This window comes from Glycine soja, chromosome 3 (genome assembly GCF_004193775.1).
Source record: "Glycine soja cultivar W05 chromosome 3, ASM419377v2, whole genome shotgun sequence".
Classification (NCBI taxonomy): domain Eukaryota; kingdom Viridiplantae; phylum Streptophyta; class Magnoliopsida; order Fabales; family Fabaceae; genus Glycine; species Glycine soja.
This window is the reverse complement of record NC_041004.1, coordinates 5920459-5947841: the sequence shown is the minus strand read 5'-3', so window position 1 is coordinate 5947841 and position 27383 is coordinate 5920459. Positions and strand designations below refer to the sequence as shown.

Genomic DNA, 27383 nt, shown 5'->3' with positions numbered 1-27383 from the left:
AAGTCTGCAATTTTCCCAGGATAAAAAATAAGTTAACTGTCTATCCAATAATTCTACTTCCAATAAGATACCTAAAGTCAAAACTATATTTTACCCAACCAACAAGCTACAAATCTAAACCAATATAAACTCATACTACTATTGTGAAACTTTTTAAAAGAATGTTAAAGATTAGAGTATGAGAGTCATTTAAGCAAATGAGCCTTAAGGCACTACTACTATTGATTTCTAATAGAAGTAGAAAAATATAAAGGGCGAAAATAAATAAATTATTCACTAAATAAGATATAAACCTTAAAAATATAATTAGTAATAATTAATTAATTAATTAAAACACTAAAATTAATAAGTAATAACACTAATCTATCTATATCTATATATTATATGTAAAACGGTCTTACCCATCAGAATTTTGCCTATTATTTATAGCATCATTATAATTTATTTTAGGGAAAGTCTTGGGGCACCCATCATTTTTTGTTGGGGCACCCAACAACTTCCATAAATACAGAAAATATTGGTTATAAATAGCAGGAGAAGTTTTTCATTTTTGTAGTATCATTTTTTCCTGTAAAATCTTGGTCACTTAGTGTAAGTTTCTTCCGTTAAGGTCGGTTTTGAAGCGTATTTGCTCTTCAGTGATGTATGTGCGTTGTTTAGGAGTATAAGATAAATTTTGGTCGATTTTTGTTGTCAGAGAAGAAGAGTTACATGAAAAAAAATGAAGAACCTACAAATTGTCAATCAGTGTGATTCATACAGATTAATCCATATGGGCATATAGATTACTTCATACGGATTGGTGATCTGTAGTACGTAAAATTTATTTAAAATTGTGAATATTTTTAACTTTTTTTTTGTAATAACTATTTTTGTAATAATTTTAGCAATTGTGTGAATTTTTTTAAATAATTTTAGCAATTATAAAAATATTGATTTTGTGATATTATTGTGGTATAAACAAAAATGCTGATTTTGTGATATTATTTTATAGCGGTATAAACAAATGTATGTAGTAATTAGATTGTTAAAAAAAATTATAATATATATAAACTTTTTTAAAATTACTCAAATTAACATTAGATTGCTTAAATTTTAATTTAGTGATTAATTAAAAATAATTTAATTCATAAACATGACCAAATTAATTACTAAAAGATATTGTTTTTCGCTCAATGTTATTTTAGCATTGCAAAAAATTTATGATCAACACATAGTAAAACAACTATTATATAAGAAACTGGTAACTAACAAAGGGATAATATTGGACAAATTGTTTGTAGCAAAAGCATAGTTAGGGAATTCCAAATAATTAATAGGAATAATGTTCCAAGTCATAACAATGTTCAAAGTTGTAATAATGTTCATAAACATGACCAAAATAAAACATGGTTAACGGTTAGATCAAGAAATTCGAAGATAATTTTCATGCCAACTTTCAAGGACATTCTGCAACATCCTCCAAATGCAAATCAGTCTCACCTTTGTCTTTAAGAAAATAATACATGGTGCTTATAATGTCCTAATATTAAGAATAATGTTATGTTAGCAATATATGAAATTTAAAACTTGGAAGATAAAAAATTGTTGGCAACTAAATTGGAAAGTTACTTACCAGGCTGCTGCAGGTAACTTTGTGCAAAGTGAGATACACCTTGAAAGTAACAGAATTTGACACTTGATAGTATAATGAGTGTCATCTTGGGAATGATTTTGGCAGGCTACTGTTCTTGAATATGGTGAGAAAGAATAAACTCTTACCATAATGAGTTAACGACACTTGATGGTCTCCGGTCAGGAGATAAAAATCTCTTAGTGTTGTCCACCCTGCTACAATGGCTAGTTTGTCCAAATCTTGGTTGTAGACAACAATATGAAAATTTCCATCCTTGTCAATAAAGTGCCATAAGTGGTCAAGTATGTCTTTCCACCTCACAGTAAATGACATACTAATTTCACCGTAAATCTACATTTGATATAACAAAATAAGGTTGGTTAGTTATACAAAATAACAAAATAATGATATGTTAATTAAATCAAAATGAAGATGACCTGGTCCTTGACGTTAACAATGTTTAAAATAATATTTGGTGGAACCACGACCTTCACCATGATCTTGGTCATTTCACTGCATTGTCCGTGCTCTTCATTTGTTAATTCTGACATAATTAACATTCAAGCATGATATAACAAAATTGGCATTCAATTAACAGTCATGATGAACGCCAATTCATTCCTAGCAATTGGCAGAATTGTTAATCTATTAACCCAACATATATTCGAAAGAAATCATTCTTTGCAATGGTCAAAGCTAACTAACTGCAGACATGTCAGATGTGTGAATAAGCGTATCAATCTGAAAGGTAAACATTCTTACTAGGCATAGTTGTAAGAACCATTTTCAGTTTCTCGTTGAGGGTGCTTAACCGTGATGGCGATAAATGTCCTACTTCTTGCTTCATCAATTCTGATATATATTTGAAATTTTGACCTGCAATCCGTAAGGTCCGCAAGGTGTCTATACTATATTATTTTAAATTAAAAAAAATACTCGTCCGTATGGTTCATACACTAAAAATAACTACACTAATTTTTTTAACAAAATCACAAAAAATAAAATAAAAATTTAAAAGAATAACTACAATTTTTTTTTACCAAACATAACACTATTTAAAAAAAATTAAAAATACCATACGGATATGTGATACGTATGACCAAAACACTAATTAAATGGATTTGTCACGTTTTTTTGTCATAACAATATAATCTAATGTTTGTTTTTCATACATAAAATCAATAATAAATAAATCATACATAAAATCAATAATAAACAAATAAGTCAGAAACTAATAAAATCAATACTAAACAATTTATAAAATAATTCACATTTAAATATTTTCAATTAAAAATAATTGATGAAAGGAGACAAAATTGAACATGAAGAGAAGTAAATACAATCAACAAAAACAACCTGAAAACAAAAGTGTACACTTGTAATCCAGTAAATGTTAACTTGGAAAGAAAAGTAAATTGACTAGAAAATAAGATGCTGAGGGGGTAAAAAAATTAAAAGTAAATAAATGGGTGGATTCCTATCCCTAAACTAAAAAACTAGATCTTGGGAATTAGTTTTTAGCGTCTTGAAAATACAAGAAATTACAACTTACGATAGTCTTTAAGAAACTTAAGGACTCAATTAAAAACATTTACATCATCAAAGACAAATTAAAAAAATTAACTTATATTAGGAGTTCAACTAAAAAAACCTAATTTGTAAAAAAACTAAGAAATTAGTTGAAAATCAATTCTAAACACAAAATCAATTTAATTAAAAAAACATCTATATATCTAAAATCATGTCAATTGGCATTTTAATCCGACTCTAAATAATCTGTACATCCAAACATAATGAAAATATCTAAACTTGTGATGCACTTCATTGGGGGCAAAAGTGGAAATTCCTGATCCTTTCTTTTTCTTCTTTTGTATTGTCATTATTTTGTGGTCATAAAGAGGCTTTCATAGGCATCTTTCTGATGATGGATTGAGGCATCGTGTGTAATATTGTACTACGCGTAGGGACATCAATGCGACACGGATTCTCCACCTTAATAATTTCATGGTGATGTCGATTATTAGAATACATTATTAGCTCCAAAAAAATGAACACAAAACAAAAGAGGAGTTATGAATTGTATTACGTTGGGAGGGAAATAATATTTGTGTGTCAGTGTCACATTTGTAACGAGACTCTGCTGAATGACCCCATTATGTTTCAAAAAAAAAAAAAAAATTGTTATGTTTTGGAGATAACATGGGGAAGAAGTGAACTCGAAGAAGTTGAAAAATTAGAGGATTGATTGAGGATTAATTCAGGATTAAGGCATTTTGTTTAACTTTTTGAACAACTACCAAAAATTTGAAATATCAAAAGCAAGATAATAATAGTATGTATAGCTTCAATGTTACATTACATTTTTTAATTATATTCATTTTTTGAAAATTCTAATAATTTTATCTTACTGGCCTTGTTTTAAGAGAAAAAAAATCTACAAGGAGAAATTGTCTAATTTCAGTATTCTTTGCAAGTTTCATAAACATAAATTATAGTGATATTTAAATTAACTTATTAATGAAAAATTTAGGGGGATGTCAATCTTAACCATTTAAATTTAATTAATGATTATTTTCTTTATAACAAATGAAAATAAGCTTCGCTTAATATATGCCCTTTAAAAAATATATATTTGTTCTTCCAAATTCTCTATGCAAGAGTGAGCGGGGTATTTGATTTGATTGTTTTCTGTTTTTATTTTAACTGAAAATGTGTTTGGTTAGATTTTTTAAAACATTTTAAGTGAAAATAAAAACAAGAAACAACCAGAAAATGAAAATAATAAAATTTCGTTATCAGTATTTTCAATTGAAGTCAGGAACCTCATTTTGGATCAAATGACAAAAAATATAATTTTAACCAAATCTAAAAATACACAAAGATAAGAAGTCAATATATCATAAATTTTCAGTGTTTTTATTTTCCGAAAACAGAAAACGAAAAATCAAATCAAACATGTTTTCATAATTCTATTCTTTTGAAAATGAAAAAAGTTTTTAGAAAATGAAAACTGGAAATAAAAACAGAAAATGGAAATGCAAACCAAACATACCCTTAATTTTTCTCTAAATAATTGAAACTTTTCTGTTCCAAGTGAAACAGTGATTAACCTTAGGCCATGCTTAAATACCTTCTTCCTTCATACAAATATATAGGTTTTACTTTTACTTTTAATTCTCATAATTTTCATATCTATTATTTCCACCTTTTTATTTATTAAATAAATACTTATATGGCTCCATCCGGCATTGTCAAGTAAATATTTTAGTTAGTGTTATCATATGACAACGTCTATTTCAAAAAACAAAAAAAAAAAAACATGGCAACGTCTATAAGATTATGTAAATATTTTTGCACTGGAAAATTTGGACATCACAAAAATCATAAACAAACAAAATTATAGGTTAAAAGAAAGTAATATATTTATATGAATTTATAAAAAGTTTTAAAATTTATTTATTCAATTTAGACTGAGATTTAATTTTTAAATTTCATAGAGTAAATAGGCAATTTAGTCCCTGACTTTGTACCCCTGTTGCATATTAGTCCCTAACTTAATGAAAAATTTAAAATAGTCCCTATTTTTTGCATAAGTGTTGCAAAATAGTCCTTAACTTAAAAGATGCCAGAAATCATGCTTAAAGTGTCCATGCATTGCAAAGGTTGTGCCTTGCATGATTTCTGGTGGCACAAATTCATTCTTGGATTCCTTGTCATCTTTTGATTCCTCTGGTTTTTTCTCTTCTTCTTTCTTTTCTTCTTCATTTGCTTTTTTCTCCTCCACTTTGTTTTCCTCTTATTTTTTCTCTTCCTATTCAAAACACAAAAAAAAAATCAAAACCCGGAATGATACATTGGTGGTAATTGAAGAGAAAAAAAAGAGGAAAAGAGAATGGTTATGCAGACCTCGCCCTTGGTGTTGACGGCTATAGAGATAAGGTTGTTGCTGTAGATTTTTGGTTCTTTTTATTTGTGCAAGTGTGTGTGGGTTCTTTTTCGTATATATGTCTCAATTGGTTCGGAACCATCAAATTTGAAGAAGCCACTCATTCTATCATCATCAAATGACGTGACACTAAAATTGACCTCACTAACAGTGTTACTTTAAAATTTAACGGAAGGGCTATTTTGAATTTTTCATTAAGTTAGGGACTAATATGCAACAGGGGTACAAAGTCAGGGACTAAATTGCCTATTTACTCATCTTTCATATGAAATTATTTAGGGCTTTGGGAATACTTGTATCTAGTAAATATAGATAATAGCATCTAGATACTATTGGTTTTTTATACTGGTCCAGGCGAAGGAAACTAATAAACTACACAAGCAACAAAAATGGGATGCAGATTCTGAAATTGGATTTCATATGTAGTGGGTGTTTGGAAAAGATTAAAAAAACGAGGATCCAGACTTCTCTCTACATGTCCATAGTTTAAAATGCATAACTAATTGCTCATTCTCGTGAATCAATTTTGTAGAAACGGGAAACCAAACATGCTAGTAGTAGTCAATGAGATAAGCTTTATACACACACACACATATATAATGTTGTATAATTTATAAAGAGTGATCAGTTTTAAAATATAGTTAAAATATAATGTTGTATAATTTATAAAGATTTTTTTTTCAAGAGTGATCACTATTCTTTGTGAGATGGATTTTAATCCCACATCACTTGATTAAAAAATAGAAATTATTATCATGTCAATCATTATTAGTTTATAAATTTAATTAAGAATTAAAATATTCTTCTTCTTTTTTAGGAGAAAAAGTAAAATATTCTTAAAAAAATATGAAAATGAATAGTGAATGACACCCTTATAGATTCAATTGCAAATTTAATTAAACATTAAATAAAATTGTCTAATGAATATCTGAATTGTACCTTAATAATTAATTGAGATAGATACTATGAGATTTTCTAATAATTTTATTATTTGAGGAGATATTTTGCCTATGATAGTTAAAACAACAAAAAAAATGACAAAGACACCAAAAATGGTCACTTTTACAGGCTGTTTTGCAATTATTTACCTGGGGGGTCTATTTTTTTATTACAAAGCGCCCCCCAGACAGGCGCTTTCATGGAGTACGCGACACGTGGCACGGCGCGACGCACGAGGGAGCAGCAGGGTAGCGCCCCTGACGCGGGCGCGTCTGGTAGCGCCCTGCCGCTGGGCGCGACTGGTGGCGCCCCTGCACCAGACGCGACCCCAGGCGCCAGCCCCCCCCCCCCCCCCCCCCCGGCTCCCCCCAACACTCCCTAGCCTCTTCCCGCACCCCGGTCTCTTCTTGTCACACCCCCCAGTCTCTTCTTCTCACACCCCCAGCCTCTTCCCACACCCCCCACCCCAAAATTGTATATTTTTTAATTTGTTTATAAAAAATTTAAATTGTTTCATTTTTGTTATTAATATTGTTTGTTATTTTTTTATATTCCCACCCCCCACCCCAAAATTTCAATAAGATTATTTTTTATACACTCTAAATTGTATATTTTTTAATTTGTTTAGCAAAAATTAAATTTTTTTTCATTTTTATTATTAGTATTATTTGTTATTTTTTTATATTCCTACACCCCCACCCCAAAATTTCAATAAGATTATTTTTTATACACTTTAAATTGTATATTTTTTAATTTTTTTATCAAAAATTAAAATTTTTTTCATTTTTATTATTAGTATTATTTGTTATTTTTTTATTTTTTATTATTCTCTCTTTTTGAAGTATATATAAGTACATTTTCAATAAAATACATTTTCACCTAAAATACATTTTGAAATCCTAAAATGTTTTAAAATGCTTTTTGATTTGGTCAATTCTTTTTTGATTTGGCAATTAAATTACGTTAGAGATCACTTTTGGTTTATGTGTCATTAACATTATGGTTATTTATTTTTATTTATTTTAAAAGCATTGCACAATAAGATTGAAACGTTGAAGTAACAATAATATAAAATTAACATGAAAAAAAATCATACAAAGTACATGACAATATGAAACACATGGAAAAAAATAATACAAAGCACATGAAAATGTTAAACCATATGGAAAAAATGTAAACTCATTATTAATCAATCATCACTATGTCTGTGATGCCGCGACGAAGTCCCACATGGCCGGTCCCAATTTCTAGCAGCCCTATCAGGATTTCTTCTTCTAGGATTCGCCCTTTCATCCACTTGGTCAGCCTTGGCAGAGAAATCATGACGTAAATCGACCCCTAATAAGTCGTCCATGTCGGGTATATCTCCAGGTACATTCCACGGACCAGCAAGTGGGGCATTTGGGGTCAATACTTGACCACTTTGGATAAATGAAGGAGTTCCCGTTGAAGAAGGAGAGGACCCAAATATGCCTGCAAAACTATACCCTGGTTGAAAATCATGTGGGTATGAATACATCGGCGACATCTGAGACGGTTCTTGGGTGAATGTCGGCGGTGTGAAATACATTCCATGTTGTCGTTCTGGCATCGGAGGCAAACTATACGTTGCTGCATCAACAGTTTTCCGACGTCGCGCTAAGCCTCGAGTCTCCACACTTTGCCGTAGTATATTAAACTGTTGATGTTCAAATTGTGGCTGAGAAGGGGGAGCATCTTCATGTGCCTCAAGTATCCTATCCTCTTCCTCAGACAAAAGAGTGATCTTCTCGATACATGGCAGTAAATCGTCAAAAGTACAAACCCTTCTCCGAACAGGCGACACTATAAAATGTAGTGTTTCGACGATTTCACCTTGCATAGAAAATAAATGAATAGTTATTAAAATAATCTTCAATAAGCGCAACATTCTTTTGTAAATTATAATGGACAATGTATACCAATAGTCCTCTTCTTGCATGTTTTGGGTCGACATAAACTTTTGTTTTACGCCTGTACCACCTCATATATTTAGAGTTCAGACTGAGGGTCCCTGTTTGTGGCGGTGTTTGCTCTACTCTCCTTTCATACCGACTATTCCATTCATTAAGCGCGGGTTGCATTAGTCGCATCCAATTTTTTCCTTCCTTTCCCTTTAATGTCAAGTCATGTATGTTGTTGGGTTGCATTACTGGTCCCGGAATAGGTTGCTGCATTCCAAATTGTCTCATGACTCTATCTAGCTGGTGCCATTCCACTTTTTGAAAACAAATAAGTGGTATGATACATGTCCATAATACAGACCCAAAAAAACAAACTTGACTCAAATTCATTTCCACATGTCCAGCATAAGGGACCCATACAAACTGCATATAAAAGTTAAATTTAATAAATTAATTAAGAAATACAACATCATTTAATAAACAAACATAAAAATTGTTACCTCGTCGCGTTTCATGACATCTAATTTACGACGAAACTCAATTAAATTGTCATTGCCTATGTGATGCAATTCACCTCCCAACCATCTTCACAAAAAATTAAATAACAAAATAAAATGTTACATAGAATAATGATTAACATCAACCAAGCATGTTTATTAATAATGAATTCAAAATAGTAAAGGAAAGTATACCTGTAACCAAGTGGCGCGTTTTGTTGTTGTGAAGGAATAACTGAGGGGGCTAACGTTGGGCATCGTTCCCATGCCCATAATTGAATCAAGAGAGTGAAACCGCCTATTGATTTAGTATTATAGTCTGTTGCGATGCACATCTCTCTATAAAGGTTACCCAAAACAGCAGTTCTTCATGCATAACTGCTGCACTCTCTAAGGTCTCTCAGAAACTGCAAATATTTCAAATGCACCCGTTTGCTGCTTTTGTCAACAAACATTACCCCTCCTATGAATTGTAAGATCCAAGCACGAGCAAATCTTTCAAGGCCTTCTTGGTTGCCTGTAAAATCATGAATATTTGCAAAATGAGAAGACAACCAACTCAATTTAATTGAGTTCCCATCAATTGCAGCATCGTCAGGCATGACACCCAATAATTCATGAAACAACTCAAACTAGTCAATATTTGTATTTCCAATTAATGGTCTTCCATCCACAGGAATACCAAGTAGCACAGAAACATCTTGAAGTGTAATAGTTGCCTCTCCACACTTCAAATGAAATGTATGCGTTTCTGGCCTCCACCTTTCAATAAAAGCATTCACCAATGCTCCATTCACTTTCAACTACGCCAATTTCATTATTGGGTACAAACCCGAAATTTGTAATAGAGGAATAATTTCTTCGGGCGGTGCTTCTCTATGATTGTGCAGTGGTGTGGCTCGTCGGATTTTTAACGTCCTATCATTACCACCATTCCAAATATGTTGGGATACATGATTTTTTTGCATCCACAATAAATCATCCTCTAATGGTCCAGATGCCACGTCATAATGATGAGAAGATGACGAACTAGCCATATTAAAACTCCTGTATAGAAAGAAAAAAAAACTAATAGTCACACATATCATAAATAATAAATAAAGTCAAGTACGTACGCGTAATTTAAATTTTAGAAACGAACACGTAATTTAAATTTTCTTCACATTGAGGAATTTTTTTACTTAATTTTCAGAAAATATATATATTTTTTTCTCCATTTCAACAATTTCAAAAAACATATATATATATATATATATATATATAATAAAAAATAATTTCTACACATTGAGGAATTTTTTTTCTTCATTTTCAGAAAATAGATATATATTTTTTTTGTCAATTTCAACAATTTCAATAAACATATATATATATATATATATATATATATATATATATATATATATATATATAATAAAAAATAATTTCTCCACATTGAGGAATTTTTTTTCTCAACTTTCAGAAAATATATATATATATATTTTGTCAATTTCAGCAATTTCAATAAATATATATATATATATATATAATAAAAAATAATTTCTTCACATTGAGGAATTTTTTTTCTCAACTTTCAGAAAATATATATATTTTTTCCTCAATTTCAGAATATAATAATAATAATAATAATAATAATAATAATATGCCTTTCTTTTTTAAATACGCCTAATAACAATATTACAGTAATATTTATTATGAATCTTTATTAAATTTATATTCTAAAAATTAAACAACCGTAATAAAAATAAACAATTTGTTATATAATTAATAAAAAATAACTAAAATAATAAACAAATTAAACTAACAGCAAAAATATATAAAGATAAAGAAAATAAACTTGTTGTGTTGTGAGTTAATACAATTTTCTTGTACACAACATGACTACCTGCAAAAAAAAAACATACAAATAATAAAATATAACAATTTATAAAAAATAAATAAATTTGAAACAATTAAAAAAATAACATAGCTTGCTGGGAGAAGGGAAACAAAAATGGAGTGCTGGGAGGGGGGACAAGCCTCGGGACAGAGGGGAGTTTGGGGGAGGAGGAGGGAGTGGGGTGAGGGGGGGACCAGGAGCCAGTGGGGTGGGGTGGGGAGGGGGGGGAGGGGGGGGGACCGCCCTTTATCGGGCTGGAGGGGGTGGGGGAGGGACGCGCCTGGTCCCTAGGCGCCTGGGGTCGCGCCTGGTGCAAGGGCGCCACCAGTCGCGGCTAGCGGCAGGGCGCTACCAGACGCGCCCGCGTCAGGGGCGCTACTCTGCTGCTCCCTCGTGCGCCGCGCCGTGCCACGTGTCGCATACTCCATGGAAGTGCTTGTCTGTGGGGCGCTTTGTAATAAAAAAACAGACCCCCAGGTAAATAATTGTAAAAGAATCCCTATTTGATAAATAAAATGTAAAAGTGACCCTTTTTGGTGTTTTTGCTCAAAAAAACAATAAAATCTACCACTAAAAACACACATGTCAGGAGGAAACGGAATCGGATCCGCTCCAGCCAGCCTTCTCTCCAGCCCTCTCCAGCAGCAATCACAGCCCTTGAATTTAGTTCAATCTAATGGTCTAAAATTTGTTATTGACAACCAATGAAAAATTACAAGCACATTATAAAATGAACACTTTTTAAAAATAAATATAACTTAATTATGAATTTCGTCCCTAAATTATTTAAAATAATTAATTTGATAACCAAAAAGTTTAATTTAATTTTCAATTTCTAAAAGATTCACTTTAATTTTTATTTTTTTTAAAAATAAATCAATTTAATATTAAAATATTTTAAATATTAAATTAAATTATTTAAAATAATTTAATAATGTCATTCTAAATAATAAATGATCAAGTTCACTCCCAAATTTCAAAACAAATGACCACAGCGAAATTGAGCGCCACTGAATGCAAAATTACCGGTGACGGCAAGGCACTTTCGCGACTCCAAGACCACCGCAAAACTACCGATGGCAGCTTACACCTCCTATGATGGCAAGACATTGCCGTTGAAAATTGGGATTCCCTTTTTGTATTCCAATGCTTACGCTGAGTTATCGGAATTCATTATTTTTTTAATTGGCTTTTCACTAATGTATAATTATTAAATAAAATACGGTGGATATGTAATTTTTTTATTTGGTTTTCTGATTGGGTTGTTAATTTATTATTCTACATAGATTTTTTTTTTAAATTTTATCAAATTTTGTGCATTATCCAGCGGATAAAAGTACTAAACATTAAAAAAAATTATGTGTAGGCAACACTTCATTTTGTGCATTATCTAGCTTAAGGCCTGTACTATGCTCCTGAGCATGTCATGGATCAATCTTATTCTGTTGAGTTTTTCGTCTTTTCCCTCTCCCCTTATCCAAAGCACTCTGCCATCATCAGACCATGCCCTCGCTTCCTCCTCCTTTTGCCCTGGAAGATCAGCTTTACACACATAAACGAATGAGCTTTTTGTGTTTTACTTAACAGTTTTCCTGGCAATAATATTTTCCACAATATGTATTTGCATTATTATGCATCTACTGATGCAATTTTGCTTCAAAGCATCTCTAGCATGTGATTGAAACACTGAACTACATATTGGAGATCCAAATGATCCAGCCCAGGAGAAAATGGCTAGAGAAGTTTTTGATAGAAATATTTGTGAGAAAGAGTGAAAGACAGATGTCGTTTTTTCATTGCAGAAGTCTGATTGTATTCAACTATGAAGAGAATGTGTTAAAGCACCAGTACATTAATGTATTTCTCAATTGAAGTAGTATGGACACATTCCATATGTATGAGATTCAGTCTCCATCCTGCAAATATAAACAAAATATATAGTAATTTTTTAAACTGTTTTAAGAAAAGTGGTAAATACGGATGTTTGCCAAATCATAAATCAGAACATTCCTTGATGCTTACTATTTTGCTACCACAAAAATGTACAATGTTGAAATGTTCAGCTGGTTAGAAGTTTTGCATCCTGAGAAGGAAAAAAAAAAAAAAAAGGAAATATAAGAAGGCTATGGCATTTGAATAGTGCAAAAATAAAAAAAAATAAAAACTCATGGTCATTATTAAACTGAACTCAGACTATTGTAGTTGACTTTTACTTCTGAAATTTATTTGACTTACATAAATATATATACTTTAGTATTTCCTTTAAAGTGGTAAAGATCAATGACCTTACCCATCAGACGTCATTCTTCCTTCAAACTTTCCAAGTTGTTTTGATTTCAAAATCTCTTGCCAGAACTCATTCCATACAATGAAGCATGTACCACTAAGGTGCTCAAACTTCTGTTATGCAAGTTTGAATGTTTGATCTCTGAGAACATCATGGTAACCTTCCACACAGATGAAACCACCACCTCCCCTCTTATGTTTTGCATCAAAAGCTTTGAATGTAAGATTTCCTTTCTTCCAGTTCTTTCCCATTCAGTGCACTAGTGTAAGTGCAAATCAGTAGTATGTAACAGAATTCACTTCTAATAACATGTACAGGCTACTTTGAGCATTTTGATTACTGACCAAACTTGAAAAAATTCATAGATTCAAGCAACATGGGAAATTCAACCTGTACTTATTGGGATAAACCTTTCAGAAGTGCCCCACCTATATATATCCATCTTTGCACCAAACACAAAAGTGATTACCTGCCTAGGGAGCAGTATATTACAATTTCCTACAACAGAATAATAATGGAAAAAGCAAAACCTGAGATACATTCTAGCAGAGAATTTGAAATGGCTAGCAGTTAAAGGATATGCAACATTTTCAATAATCCGCCAGTATACCTAGGAAGATCTGAGATCGTCCTGTGTAGTTGTCCTGATATGCATGGCTTTTCATCCTCTGCATTGTATGCAATGAAAAGTTTTTCAGTTAATAATTCAGGTGTTTAGAAAGCATCAGTATCACATCAATTAAATCAGAAGTTCCGTTTAGATCTTGTTCAAAGTTGAATTCATATCCATTGACAGGTGCAGTTTCTACAGGACAAAAAAAAAAAATTGTTGCAAAAGCAACATTGAAAGGAAGGTAATTTAATTGTGAAGGTCTAGTTATACCTGTGTTTGATTACAGATACAGCAGTGCTACCGCCACAAAATCCATCAGTGTCAATGTTCTTAGCAAGCTTTTCATCTATTCACTGAAGCACCTCATAAAGGTTCCCTCCCATGAAGGAAAGGACATGTTTTGGTTATCCTCAACATGGACATCATATGACTGCCACCATTTGTAGCATTAGCATGACAGTGTTTCATGGCCTTTTCTTGAGACAGTTTGATTGGTGCTGAGAGTTTTGAGGGTAGATTGTCACGTATGCACTGTGATAACCTGTGTCCTAGAGGATCATGACCATCAAACACGCCACAAAAGATCATGTCTTTTTTTCGAGTGAAGTCCTGATAATGTATCATATTAAGCATTAGTCCAAGCCGTGAATATCATTCTCAAAGAATCATTATGCTTTATTAAAAACCATAAGATAAAGTCACTGTTCAACCATGAAGTTAAAGATGACTATCAATGCTAGTAATATAGAGATACCATCTTAAGGCTCATGCTGTTACATCATATGGCTATTGAAGAAGAATCCAAACTTAATAAATCATCTTAATATTTGATTTGAAGAAAAAATATTTTAAATTATGGACACGACAAATTATTGGACTAAGCTATGGCATAAAATATGCAGATGCAAATAGTTCGGCCTCTGCAGTCCATAGTAATGAATCTTCATCCGCATAAAAAATGTTCAATTAAAATAGAAAAGAAAGATACTCAATATAGGTAATCAAGTTAGATGACGAACCAAAGAGAATAAATAGGAACTTATAGTGGGAAACAACCAACTCTTGTTTGCATGAATGTCCTGGGAATTAGTTAAAATATTTGTAAAGTATACCAAAAAAAAAAAGTAAAACCATTGTCATTAAAGCATTATCCATTTAACTCAAAATGATATTGCCATGTCAATAATCAAGAAATTGCAGCTCCATTGTTAAGGATTTAAAAGGTGGAAATTTTTTATTTAAAACTTGATGCTCTTTAATTCTTTTAGCAAAGAAAGCATGGCAATGACATGAAAAAAAATCAGTTAAGACTTAAGAACGATTTTTTAATGAGAAGAGAAAAACACATGTCGAGAGCACAATGAAATAAGAAATAAAAAATAAACCAAATCCACCTGCAAACAGATGAATGAAGAATTAATCTTACCTGCCAAACCGTCAATGCATCTTGATTAACTCCTTTTGAACCTTTTTGGCTGTACATTGACACAAATGTAGAGGACCCTTTTAACATGACCCTGGCCCTACCATGTTCACATGCACCATCGTCATTATTATGGTTACATTCAGATTCCACATCATGCACCTTCCCTACAAATGAAACATGACAACTGCAACACCCTCCCATGTCTTACATGCACAACAAAAATTTCCAAAATATAAAGAGGGCCCCACAAATTTCCACAGAAAACAAGGAAAGGAAAAATTGCATGCAAGAGTTTGCGTTTTTTGAGAAAAATTGGATGACTAAACCTTGAATTGGGATAAAAAAAAATGTTGGGGTTTTGTCTTTCAATTATCTATAGCAGTACGTAGTTCAGTTTTTAATTTTTTTGCAGTTGTCACCACGGACTTAATTTTGGATTGTAAGTTAAGTATTTGAACTGGCTTAGTTCTATTTTAGATTAAAATGATCGTTATCTAACTAATACTGTTTTTATTAGTAGTTAATATCGAATGAAAAACTTAATCCCACAGCTATATATATTTTAGTTGTGTTGTGAGTAACGGATAAACACATTAGTTGTCTTCTTTTATAGTAAATTTTATAGTTTTATCTGAAATGAGTTTCCATTTGTTTATTCTTAATTTTATAGATTCTCTATTTCATATTTGATGACAATACGTTAGTTTTTTTAAAATGAATATATGTTTATTGTTTAAAAAATAATTGTATTCACGAACAAAGTCATTATCATTAAAAGATAATTAAATTTCTTAAACATGTCAATAAAACGTTAACTTTTGATCATTTGGTTAAAAAATTTATTTAGAAATTTATTTTTTCAACATGGGAATGTTAATTTTTAGGAGTTATTTTTTAGTGGGAAATATTTTAGGATTTTTTATTTCAAGGAGAGCATTTTTTATAAATTTATCTTAACATCTTACATCTTTGAAATCCATTTCACCTTTATCTTTAAATTAAAGTTTAATATTTTAAAAATTTTCAATAGTTAAAAATAATATTTTATCACAATATAAATCGTTTATCACAAATCTAAAATGAGTAAGAAACAATGAGAAACATTGCATACAATGACATGAACAACTTTTGAAAATACGATCTAAAGGAAAATAAGCAACAATGAGTAAGAACAAAGCTCTGAGCCCAATTTTGAGGGAAATAAGAAACAAGAATGAGAAAGAACAAAGACAATTGCCTAATAAATCAGCTTAGAGAATATGATAAGCTTGATGAATTCTAGGTAAAGACTGAAATCAGGACTTTGCTTCTCAGATAGACCACAATCTCCTACCCAAGACCCTCTAGTTTCTATTCCTTGTTCATTGTAATTATTGTGTTTTAAATCATCCAAGTTTCACATAGGTTACAAAATTGATGCAAGGCATGGGAGGAACAATAAAATATAAGATTAAGAAGAAAACAACATTGTCTTATTTTTTCTATCTTTTTTTTTTTTCCTTGTTGAACTTATGTTTTGGAAAATTTCCTAGAGATGTTAGACAGGAACTGCAATTTATTTTGTTATTTAAAATCATCCATGGTGTGATTGTTAAGTTGGTTCACGAATCCTTGGTATTACTAGCAAGATCTAAACCCTTATCAATTTTATATGAACCCTCATAGAATAAGAAGCTTTAGTGTCTTGAATTCAGTAATTATTACCTATCTGAACCAGTCAAGTCATGGCTTAAGGCCTGTATGCTCAGGGAGTTGCTGGTGCTATGCTCCAGATGGTGCCATGGAACAATCTTAAACACTCTGCCATCAGCTGACTGCGCCCTCGCTTCCTCCTCCTTTTGCCCTGGGAGATCAGCTTTACACGCATAAATATGAGCTTTCTGGTGTTTTACTTGAAAGTTTTCCTGACAATAATATTTTCCACAATATATATTTGCATAACTTTGCATCTACTAATGTGATTTTTCTTCAAAGCATCTCTAGCATGTGATTGAAACACTGTGAATTACATATTGGAGATGTAAATGATCCAACCCAGGAGAAAATGGCAACAGAAGTTTTTGACAGAAAAATTTGTGAGAAAGACAGAATATGCAGAGATGTTTGACCTTTAGTGTGGTAAAGATCAATGACCTTACCCATCAGATATCATTCTTCCTTCAAACTTCCCAAGTTGTTTTTATTTGAAAATCACTTGCCAGAACTCATTCCATACAATGAAGCCTGTACCGTTAAGGTGCTCAAACTTTGGTTATGCAAGTTTGAAAGTTTGATCTCTGAGAACATCATGGAAACCTTCCACACAGATGAAACCACCACCTTCCCTCTTATGTTTTGCATCAAAAGCTTTGAATGTAAGATTTCCTTTCTGAAAATAAAATAAAAAAATGAAGGAAAATAAATATGAAGAAGATGCACAGTCTTGAATTAAATAACAAAATAGCAGTAGCAAATTAAATTTAATTAACAACACATGAATAATGCATTATATTATACAATGAGCACAAGGAAAAATTAAATTAAGGGAAGAAAGATATAGTCTGGGTTGAAGCGCGTAAACGCTATCCTTAGAGAGAAAACGCCCCACTGCACTGGTAGGAAAATTTGATTGCGCTCCTCTCCCAAGATACGACAACCCGTTGGTTCCGATCGTGTGCAGCGAAAGGATCCCCGAATCTTATGAACACCAATGCTCTTACTCTTAAGAAATAAATTATTTTATAAGAAAAGAAATAGAAAATTTTGGGAGTAAAAGATGAGACTGTAGTTCTGTCCTCTTTTTAGAAAGGAGGAAAAAGAATATATAGGCATTTTGTAACAACAAAATATGACCGTTGGAAAACCAACCTACAGTTGTCACAACAAACATAACAAACTAGTTGACTCATTAAAATAAAATCTTAAGAAAATCTAAAATAAATATTTTATTTTATAAAATAGAATTAATATATATTTATAAATTTTAAATTAAAACACAAATATTTACCAACATTCCCCCTTATAATTTAAAATTTTAAAATATATTTTCTAAAAGATAATTTGTATAAAAACATAAGAGTAAGAGCATGTGATATTGTATTTCGGTATAAGGAACCTTCCGGGTTTGAGCCTTATACCTAGTGTTTACGAACTTCCATCCGAGAAAAATGTAGTGACTTGATTGTCTTGAACTACATATTCTTTAACCGGACTTTAGTACACAACCCCTACAATATTGGCGTTCAATTAGGTTCTAATCAGTGGTAGCGCGTTACACGGCCTTGCGCTTGTATCTTGTTTCGTGAGTGTCCCTTAGAGATTAGCCCAAATCTCACAGTGGCGGCCCCACCACCACACTCACTAGGTCAATCCTCAAAGAGTGAGTTGTGACCCTCACCCCTACAATAATTGTCATCGGATTCATTAAGAGGTATTTTTTTTTTTTTTACCAAAAATACACATATATAAATACCTCAACCTTAATATTGTCACAATTTATAATACACCTCGTCATAGGAATGAGAAACGGAACAGCTCCATCAAATTTCATTTTAGTGTACTTTAGTCAACAAACAATTTCGTTGTTACCCGTTGAACTCCATTCATGGGATCACCAATCACACGGAGACGGGTGTCCATTGTTGTAACTAAATAATGGGCTTTAATCTCATTCCCCTCGACGACTCAAATACTTGTTGACATGTCAACCTTTTTGTAAGCGGATCCGCAATATTATTTTCTGACCTGACAAAGTCAAGAGAAATGACAACATGAGAAATCAAATTTCTTATAGACTTATGTCTCACTCTTAAGTGTCTTCTTTTTTCATTAAAATTTTGCTTGTCACTTTAGATATATCAATTTGACTATCACAATGCATTGGAATTGGAGGTATAGGCTTATTTAACAATGACAAATCACATAATACATTTTTAAGAAATTCAGCCTCACTAGTAGTAGTATTTAAAGCAATAATTTTTGCTTTCATGTGAAATAATAATTTGTCTGGTAGATTTTCATGATACTGCACAACCAGCTAAAGCAAAAACATAATCACTTGTCAATTTTATTTCATCAAAATCAGAACTTCAAGTTTGTATCACTAAATCTCTCAATTACTTTCCAATCTACCAACTGCATATGCAATATCAGATAAGCCTAGAGAAGTTTGTCAAATGCAATAAAGAAACGATACTTTGAGAATATTTATGTGAAGAAACTCCTTTACTCAAATTTTTCTTTAACTTGATGGATGAGTCATAAGGAGTAAAAGCATGTTTCACATCAAAATAATTAAACTTCTTTAATATATAGCTTTTCAACATAATAAGATTGGGTAAAAAAATCATACCATCATTTTTCTCTATAAGCTTAATACCCAAAATCACATCTACAGGACCAAGGTCCTTCATATCAAAATTTCTAGACAAGAAAGACTTCACATCATTTATGAATTGCATATTACTACCAAATATCAATATGTCATCCATATACAAATATAAAATGGCACATCCATTATCATCAAATTGTTTCACATACACATATTTATCACTATCATTAATTTGAAAATCATACAAAATAATGACTTAATCAAACTTTTGTGTCAATGCTTTGGAGCTTGTTTCAAATCATACAAAGATTTAACAATTTATTTTTCAAGAAAAAATATTTTCAAAGAAAGTCACATCTCTAGACTCCATAATAGTACCATTAGAAATTTCAGATACTTCTAAATTAATAACTAAGAATCTATAAGTAGTATTATGTAAAAAATATCCAACAACATATAATTAATATATTTTTTTTATTAATAGGGATATTAACCTTTACTAGACACCCCCACACTTTAAGATATTTCAGATTTGGTTCTCTTTTTCTCCATAGCTCATAAAGATTTTTTAAAATTTTTTTTATAAAGTACTCTATTAAGAATACGACAAACAAAATATAAAACTTCATGTTTATGTTTTAGGCTTCGAGCAAAATCAGTCCACGAAGGAGGCAATTTTGAAATCATGAAAGTCACAAATATAATGTCAGGCAAAACAATTCCTTTCAATTTCATGTCATAAATAATGTTTTCAAATTCATGGATCTGATCTGAAATATATTTTTCATCAATCATTTGAAACTCAATCATTTTTTCACAAGAGTAACGTCTTAAACCTTTTTCAGCAGATCCATATTTCAATTCAAGTGCTTCCCATAACTCAACAGAAGTTTTGGTATGACAAAAAATCTTATATATGTTATCAGCCAAAGCACTTAAAATCCGTCCATGACATAAAATATCTTTATCAGAAACATCATGCTTAATGGTTGCATCAGTTTGAACTATATCAGTAGAGGAAGTTGAAGTTTTAATTTCTCTTTTAGAAATCATAGAGTATAAATCCAATTCAGTAAGCCAGAATTTCATTTGTTGTTGCCAACAGAAAAAAATTTTCACCTGTGAATTTTCCAGGCTTACTGAAAAGGGACTTAATCATATCCATGACGGACATTTTGATAAAATAGAATGCTACTGCAGAAAAGACTATGCAAGAAGAAAGTGAAAAATAATTTTTCTCTCTAAGACTGTTGGAAAATAAAATAAAAAAAATGAAGGAAAATAAATATGAAGAAGATGCACAGTCTTGAATTAAATAACAAAATAGCAGTAGCAAATTAAATTTAATTGACAGCACATGAATAATGCATTATATCATACAATGAGCACAAGGAAAAATTAAATTAAGGGAAGAAAGATATAGCCTGGGTTGAAGCGCGTAAACGCTATCCTTAAAGAGAAAACGCCCCACTGCACTGGTAGGAAAATTTGATTGCGCTCCTCTCCCAAGATACGACAACCCGTTGGTTCCGATCGTGTGCAGCGAAAGGATCCCCGAATCTTATGAACACCAATGCTCTTACTCTTAAGAAATAAATTATTTTATAAGAAAAGAAATAGAAAATTTTGGGAGTAAAAGATGAGACTGTAGTTCTGTCCTCTTTTTAGAAAGGAGGAAAAAGAATATATAAGCATTTTGCAACAACAAAATATGACCGTTGGAAATATGACCGTTGGAAAACCAGTTGTCACAACAAACATAACAAACTAGTTGACTCATTAAAATAAAATCTTAAGAAAATCTAAAATAAATATTTTATTTTATAAAATAGAATTAATATATATTTATAAATTTTAAATTAAAACACAAATATTTACCAACACTTTCTTCCAGTTCTTTCCCATTCAGTGCACTGGTGTAAGGGCAAATCAGTAGTATGTAACAGAATTCACATCTAATAACATGTACAGCCTACTTTGAGCATTTTGCTTACTGACCAAACTTGCAAAAATTCATAGATTCAAGCAGTATGAGAAATTCAACCTGTACATATTGGGATAAACTTTTCAGAAGTGTTCCACCTATATATATCCATCTTTGCATCAAACACAAAAGTGATGACCTGCCTAGGGAGCAGTATATGACAATTTCCTACAACAGAATAATAATGGAAAAAGCAAAACCTCAGATATGTTCTAGCAGAGAATTTTAAATGGATAGCAGTTAAAGGATATGCAACATTTTCAATAATCTGCCAGTATACCTAGGAAGACTGCATGGCTTGTCGAAAGATCTGAGATCTTCCCATGTAGTTGTCCTGATATAGCTTTTCATCCTCTCTATTGTATGCAATGAAAAGCTTTTCAGTTTCTAATTCATGTGTTTAGAAAGCATCAGTGTCACGTCAATTAAATCACAAGTTCCATTTAGATCTTGTTCAAAGTTGAATTCATATCCATTGACAGGTGCAGTTTCTACAGGACAATCTATCATCTCTGAAAAACAAAGTACACCCAATTACACTTTGAACACTGACAGAGAATGTAACAAGATGAAACAAGCACCATGATTGCCGATATATTGAGAAAGTTCAAATACAATGGCATTGATTAATAACATTTCTTCAGGGTAATAACACTTGTTGAATGAAATGAATAAATTAACTGTGAGACTAAAAAGACATGAAAAGAAAGATATCCTTGACTGAAATAGTTTTGTTTGGTTAGACTTAGAAGACGATGAAGTAGGTCAAAGAAGGAGAATTACCCGGTGCTCATCCTTGGTCACTAAATCCATCTATTGTCAACTTTAATGTGACGGATGTGGGATATTTTAGGCCAAATTTGAGGGTGCTTCCTGCGGCATTGTTTTTCCAGCAAAGGACAACTCTCTATGGTTAATTTTATTAGAGAGACAGGAAGCCTTTCTCCCACCATATTCTCCAGCAAAGGACATCTCTCTATGATTAATTTTTGCAGGGATGTGAGATGGAGAAGCCCCGTGCAGTCCAACATCTCCAGATTTGACAACTTATATAGCTTCAAAGATGTAAGGGAGGGAGGCAGCAAACCCTCCTTAGGGAAGGACTTGATGCCATCACATCGACCCGCAACAGTGAGACGGGTAAGCATGCCCATGGATGGCCATGCTAGGCCGCTCATTAGTTTCTCACAATTGACAATCCAAACTGTTCTCAGGTTAGGTGGCATACCCCCTTCTGGAAACGACTCAATTTCTGGGCAGTTGGATATTTGGAGATATTCTAACTTTGGGAGAAGACTACTGATTTTGTCAGGTAATGACTTCAACTTGTCGCAATTTAAAACTTCAATTCGAGTCAAATTGGGCGCAGGCAATCCTTCTCTCCAGAATGATACAAAATTGGGGCATCGGAAAATTTTCAAAGAACACAGACTCTTAAATGACTCTGCCCCTGAAACCAAAAGAGATTCCAGATGTTCACAGTTATCGATTTTGAGACTTTTGAGATTTGCAAAGGTAACCAATGGAAGAGACGTGAGAGAATCACAACTATTATCTAGGACCAGTGATTCCAGTAACTCGTGCTTGTGTTGGGTTGGGAATTCCAGATTTTTAAGATTGTTGATACACAGATCCTTCACAGATGCAGGTAGACGACCACCCGGAAAAGATATGGCTGACGAGCAATCCATCAATGTTAAACGTTGGAGGCAAGTTGGCTCGATGCTGGAGATGGCCTCGATCATGGACTCCACCATTGGGCTTCCTTCTACTTCTATCGATTCCAACAAAAGAGGAAACACATGCAACGATACATTATTGCTTTTATGTATCTCTAATCTCTTAAGGATGGGAGCCCTTGGGAGAGAAGAGACAAGAAGCTCGCAATTTCTAATCATAAGTGTTTCCAGAGCAGGAAGGTGATTTGGCAAATCTCCCCTTAGTTTGGGGCAATCCACTATTTTAAGAGACTTGAGTAGAGGAAAGGCGTCTGACTCAGGGATACTCCACAACTCCCAGCAACACATCTCATCAATGGATAGAAATTCAAGGGAAGAAAAGGGTGTCACAGAAGGACAATCTTCATTTTTGTAAAACCCTGCATCAACAGTCTTCACTGACTTCAATCTTGAAATATAGAGCTGCTTAAGAGATGGTAGTTGCCCAAGCGAAGGAAGCACACAACAGTTATTACAATCACGTAAACCTAGAATTCTCAAGTTGTGGTAGGAAAAATTTCCCACCCAATCTGGAAATATGGTTCCATTATAACCCTCTATTGTTAGATATTCCAGGCCATGGTGAGGTTTTAATTTGCACAGTACATCTAATTCAGTTTGGAAGTCGGTGTCATTAGACCATTCCAAGGATAAATGACTAATGTGTTTCTTATCCAGCATCCTAGCCTCCAATGCTTCATTGCTTCTGGTTACATTCTCCAAATTCCTAATAGAAAGCGAACCATGAAGATTTGAAAGTGTCCCCAGTTCTTTGATTCCGTTCTCTTTATGCTTGCCCACAATAAAGAAATCCAAATGCTGCAAATGACTTAACATTCCCATTCCTCTAGGCATCTCTTCTATACGAGTACCATTAATATGAAGATGACACAAGTTTACAAGATTTTGCATGTCAGTAGGCAACCTGGTCAACTTGTCGCAATGAGACAACACCAGAGTTTGTAGATTGTACAAATTACACAATGACTCCGGCAGTGTTTTTATACTTGTACGAGAGAGATTTAAATAACGCAAGTGGAGCAATTTACCTATTGAATCAGGCAAAACATCCAACATTGTAAAGCGACAAAATGATAAAACTCTCAAACACTTAAGCTTCGACATTACAATACCTGGTGCTTTTTCATTGTTGAACCGGGAATCTTTAAAATCAATTGCCAAGAAAGTTCTCAAAGATTGTAGTTTGTTAAAAACATCAATATCTGAGATTGGATCACTGAACTTTGTAACTGACAAATGACGAGTCTTCATACCAATCTTGGTTTCTTTTCCAAGTTCTTCCGATCTGAAATAGAATTCTCCACCAAGGTATAATGCTAGATCATGCACGAGGTCATGCATTACAAAACAATTGTCCCAAGTTCGATTACTTTTTGAACGTTGAAAAAATGATCTTGAAACTAAATCATCAAAATACTCGTAACCAATTTCCAAGGCATTTCCATTGTTTGGAAGCTTCAAAAGATCTTCAGCCATCCACAACAAGATCAAGTCATTTTTTTGAAATTCATAATCTTTGGGGTATAATGAACAATAAACAAAGCACCTTTTCAGATGTGGAGGGAGATAATGATAACTAATTCTCAAGGCTGGAATAATTTTACACTGACTTTCAGGCAGATCCCAAATGTCACTTTTAAGTATAATATCCCAATCCCTAATAGCATGCTTTCTCCTCAACATAGCTCCAAGTGAGCGTGCTGCTAAAGGCAATCCATTACACTTTTTAACAATATCCCTTCCAATTTTTTCTAAAGCTCTTCTATCCTCCCCACTTGATTCTGAGAGAGGAAATGCGTGGTTTGCAAACACTAGCCAACAATCTTCATTTGACAATTTACTTAGAGGATAAACTTGAACAATACGGTAAGGGACTACATTCACTACATTTTCATTGCGGGTTGTGAAGAGAATTTTACTTCCCCTTGTTCCATGCAGCAATGGTTTTGTAAGATTACTCCAATTATCATAATCCTCGATCCATACATCATCCAAGACAATTAAGAATTTTTTATCTTTCAGCTTGTCCATCAATTCAAGTTGAAGAAAGTTTAGATCATTCAATTTACATGACTCTTGCGTAATTTGCTCTATCATAGTTTTTGTGACCTTCACAATATCAAATTGGTCAGAAACACAAACCCATGCATTTAAATCAAACAACATTTCCTTCAAATTGCCATCGTTGAACACAGATCGGGCCAGAGTGGTTTTTCCAACCCCACCCATGCCTACAATAGCGATAACAGACACTGGTACACCATCACTGCTATCCTTTACCAACTTCATTATGGCCTCCTTGTCTGTATCCCTACCATGCATACCATATCCATCTTCCAGAGATGTTGTTGGCAGAGCATTCCATGGCTCGTTGCTCTCCCCTGCCATCACTTGCAAAGGAAGACCCTTCATGCCTTCTAGAACTTTATCTAATTTCCCAACTACTTTTTCCAACTTACTGGCCATTTTCCTATTGGTAAAGCGAGAAAACACTTTACGTACCTTCTTTTGAGTTGCAGCTTTGGTCGAAATTTCATCCAGCATGTCATCGGCATCATAAAGAACATCCTTGAGCTCAATGAGCCACTGGTTGACACTGGAGAGTTTGGTTTGTTTCTTCTCAGCATCATCAAGCACACCTCCAACCACTCTCAGAGTGCTCTTCAAGTTCTCCAGCAAATTGAGGTCAACCTTCTTTCCACGGAAGAAGTCAACAACCTCATCGGTAGCAAGCTTGTCGAACACAACATTGAGGAAAGCAGAGAGAAACGCACCACCAACTAACTCAGCCATGATCTGAAGAAGAAAGACAAGGGATAGGAATTGGTTAGAACAAAGTGGATTGGTTCTTGAAAAGGTTAAGTGATATGATGAGATCTGATTTAAGTCGCTCTGCTAAATATGACAGTAACAGAGTGTAGGGTTGTCCTTGGTTGGATGGTTCTTTAAAGCGGAATCTACGTGGAAGACCAGTTGCTTGAAAAGTCTAGGGGTGGTAGGTGTCATGTCCTTTTCCTATCTAATTAATTATTACAATTGTATGTTTTCTGGGACCGCTTTGATTTGATGTATTGTTTATCATTTCAAGCCATTAACTTCATCAACCGAATTTAGCTGTAAACAATAATAATAATAATAAGAATGATAAAAGATGCTAAATAAATTAACTCTTTTGTGAAGCCATATGTGGGCTTTGTGGCTTGGGCACACTAAATAGATAAAATTGTGAAACTTTTTAAAAGAATGTTAAAGATTAGAGATAAGAGTCATTTAAGCAAATGAGCCTTAAGGCACTACTACTATTGATTAGACTATTGATTTCTAATAGAAGTATAAAAATATAAAGGGCGAAAATAATAAATTATACACTAAATATGATATAAACCTTAAAAATATAACTAGTAATAATTAATTAATTAAATAAAACACTAACATTAATAAGTAATAACACTAATCTATCTATATCTATATATTATATGTAAAACTGTCTTACCCATCAGAATTTTTCCTATTATTTGTAGCATCATTCCAATTTATTTTATGGAACAAGTGAATTTAAACTTGGCCCAGGATTAGCCTCTTTCATAGAGTTTGAATCTCTTGAATACGATCATGTTCTAAAATATTTGGTTTATTATTGTACTTTGTGGTCTATAATTACTTACTTATTCTTATTATCATTTTATCTTTCAGATCTAGATGAGCTCCATTGATGCGGCCATAGATAAGAGGATACTTGAGAGTATGACATTTTAGATCAATTTCATCCATGTATTCTTGTCAAATATCTTCAGTAATATGGCTCAAAATTATTACCTTTTTATTTTCTTTTTTCTGACATGTAGTACTTATGATAAATTTATTAGAAATCAAAATTATGCATATTTTTATTGACTATTTTAATTATTTATTATATTACATAATTTAATAAAAATAACATGGTATTTTTATTGTAATAAAAGAAAAATTAAATTAAAAAAAATCTCACTTCCTGATGAAAGTATTTCATGAAAAAATAAAAATAAAAAAACACTTTTAGAAAACATCATTTCACATGAATGCTTTTTTCAAATGCATACCAAACATGAATTTTTCATCCTATAATTCCCAAAAAAATCAAAAATTTATCTTCTACTAAACATAATGTTATTTTATTTTCATGAATCTATTGATTATTGTTAGTGTATATATATATATACTTCTTTTTATTATGCCAAATTGTGCTTGGAC

At 32.4% G+C, this 27383-nt stretch overlaps 2 protein-coding genes across 9 annotated transcripts in view; both read right to left on the bottom strand.

The window, feature by feature from the left end:
* Positions 1-27383, bottom strand: part of LOC114406048 (PRA1 family protein B4-like) — a 45412-nt gene that overhangs the window by 9378 nt on the left and 8651 nt on the right. The gene's annotated exons all lie outside the window — the stretch shown is intronic.
* LOC114406045 (putative disease resistance RPP13-like protein 1) lies at positions 12445-26055 on the bottom strand. Of its 8 annotated transcripts, XM_028368590.1 has the most exons (13): positions 22198-26055; positions 21695-21926; positions 21475-21582; positions 18689-18844; positions 17260-17489; positions 16826-16964; positions 15122-15218; positions 13966-14304; positions 13693-13750; positions 13473-13580; positions 13086-13341; positions 12818-12878; positions 12445-12711 (listed from the first exon to the last, which is right to left on the bottom strand). In XM_028368590.1, exon 1 carries the CDS (start codon positions 25944-25946, stop codon positions 22218-22220), a length of 3729 nt encoding a protein of 1242 aa, XP_028224391.1. In that variant the 5' UTR covers positions 25947-26055; the 3' UTR covers positions 12445-12711; positions 12818-12878; positions 13086-13341; positions 13473-13580; positions 13693-13750; positions 13966-14304; positions 15122-15218; positions 16826-16964; positions 17260-17489; positions 18689-18844; positions 21475-21582; positions 21695-21926; positions 22198-22217. The 8 variants fall into 8 exon arrangements, with proteins under 8 accessions (XP_028224391.1, XP_028224390.1, XP_028224392.1 ...); XM_028368589.1 differs by having other exon boundaries at positions 13086-13580; XM_028368591.1 differs by having other exon boundaries at positions 13086-13551.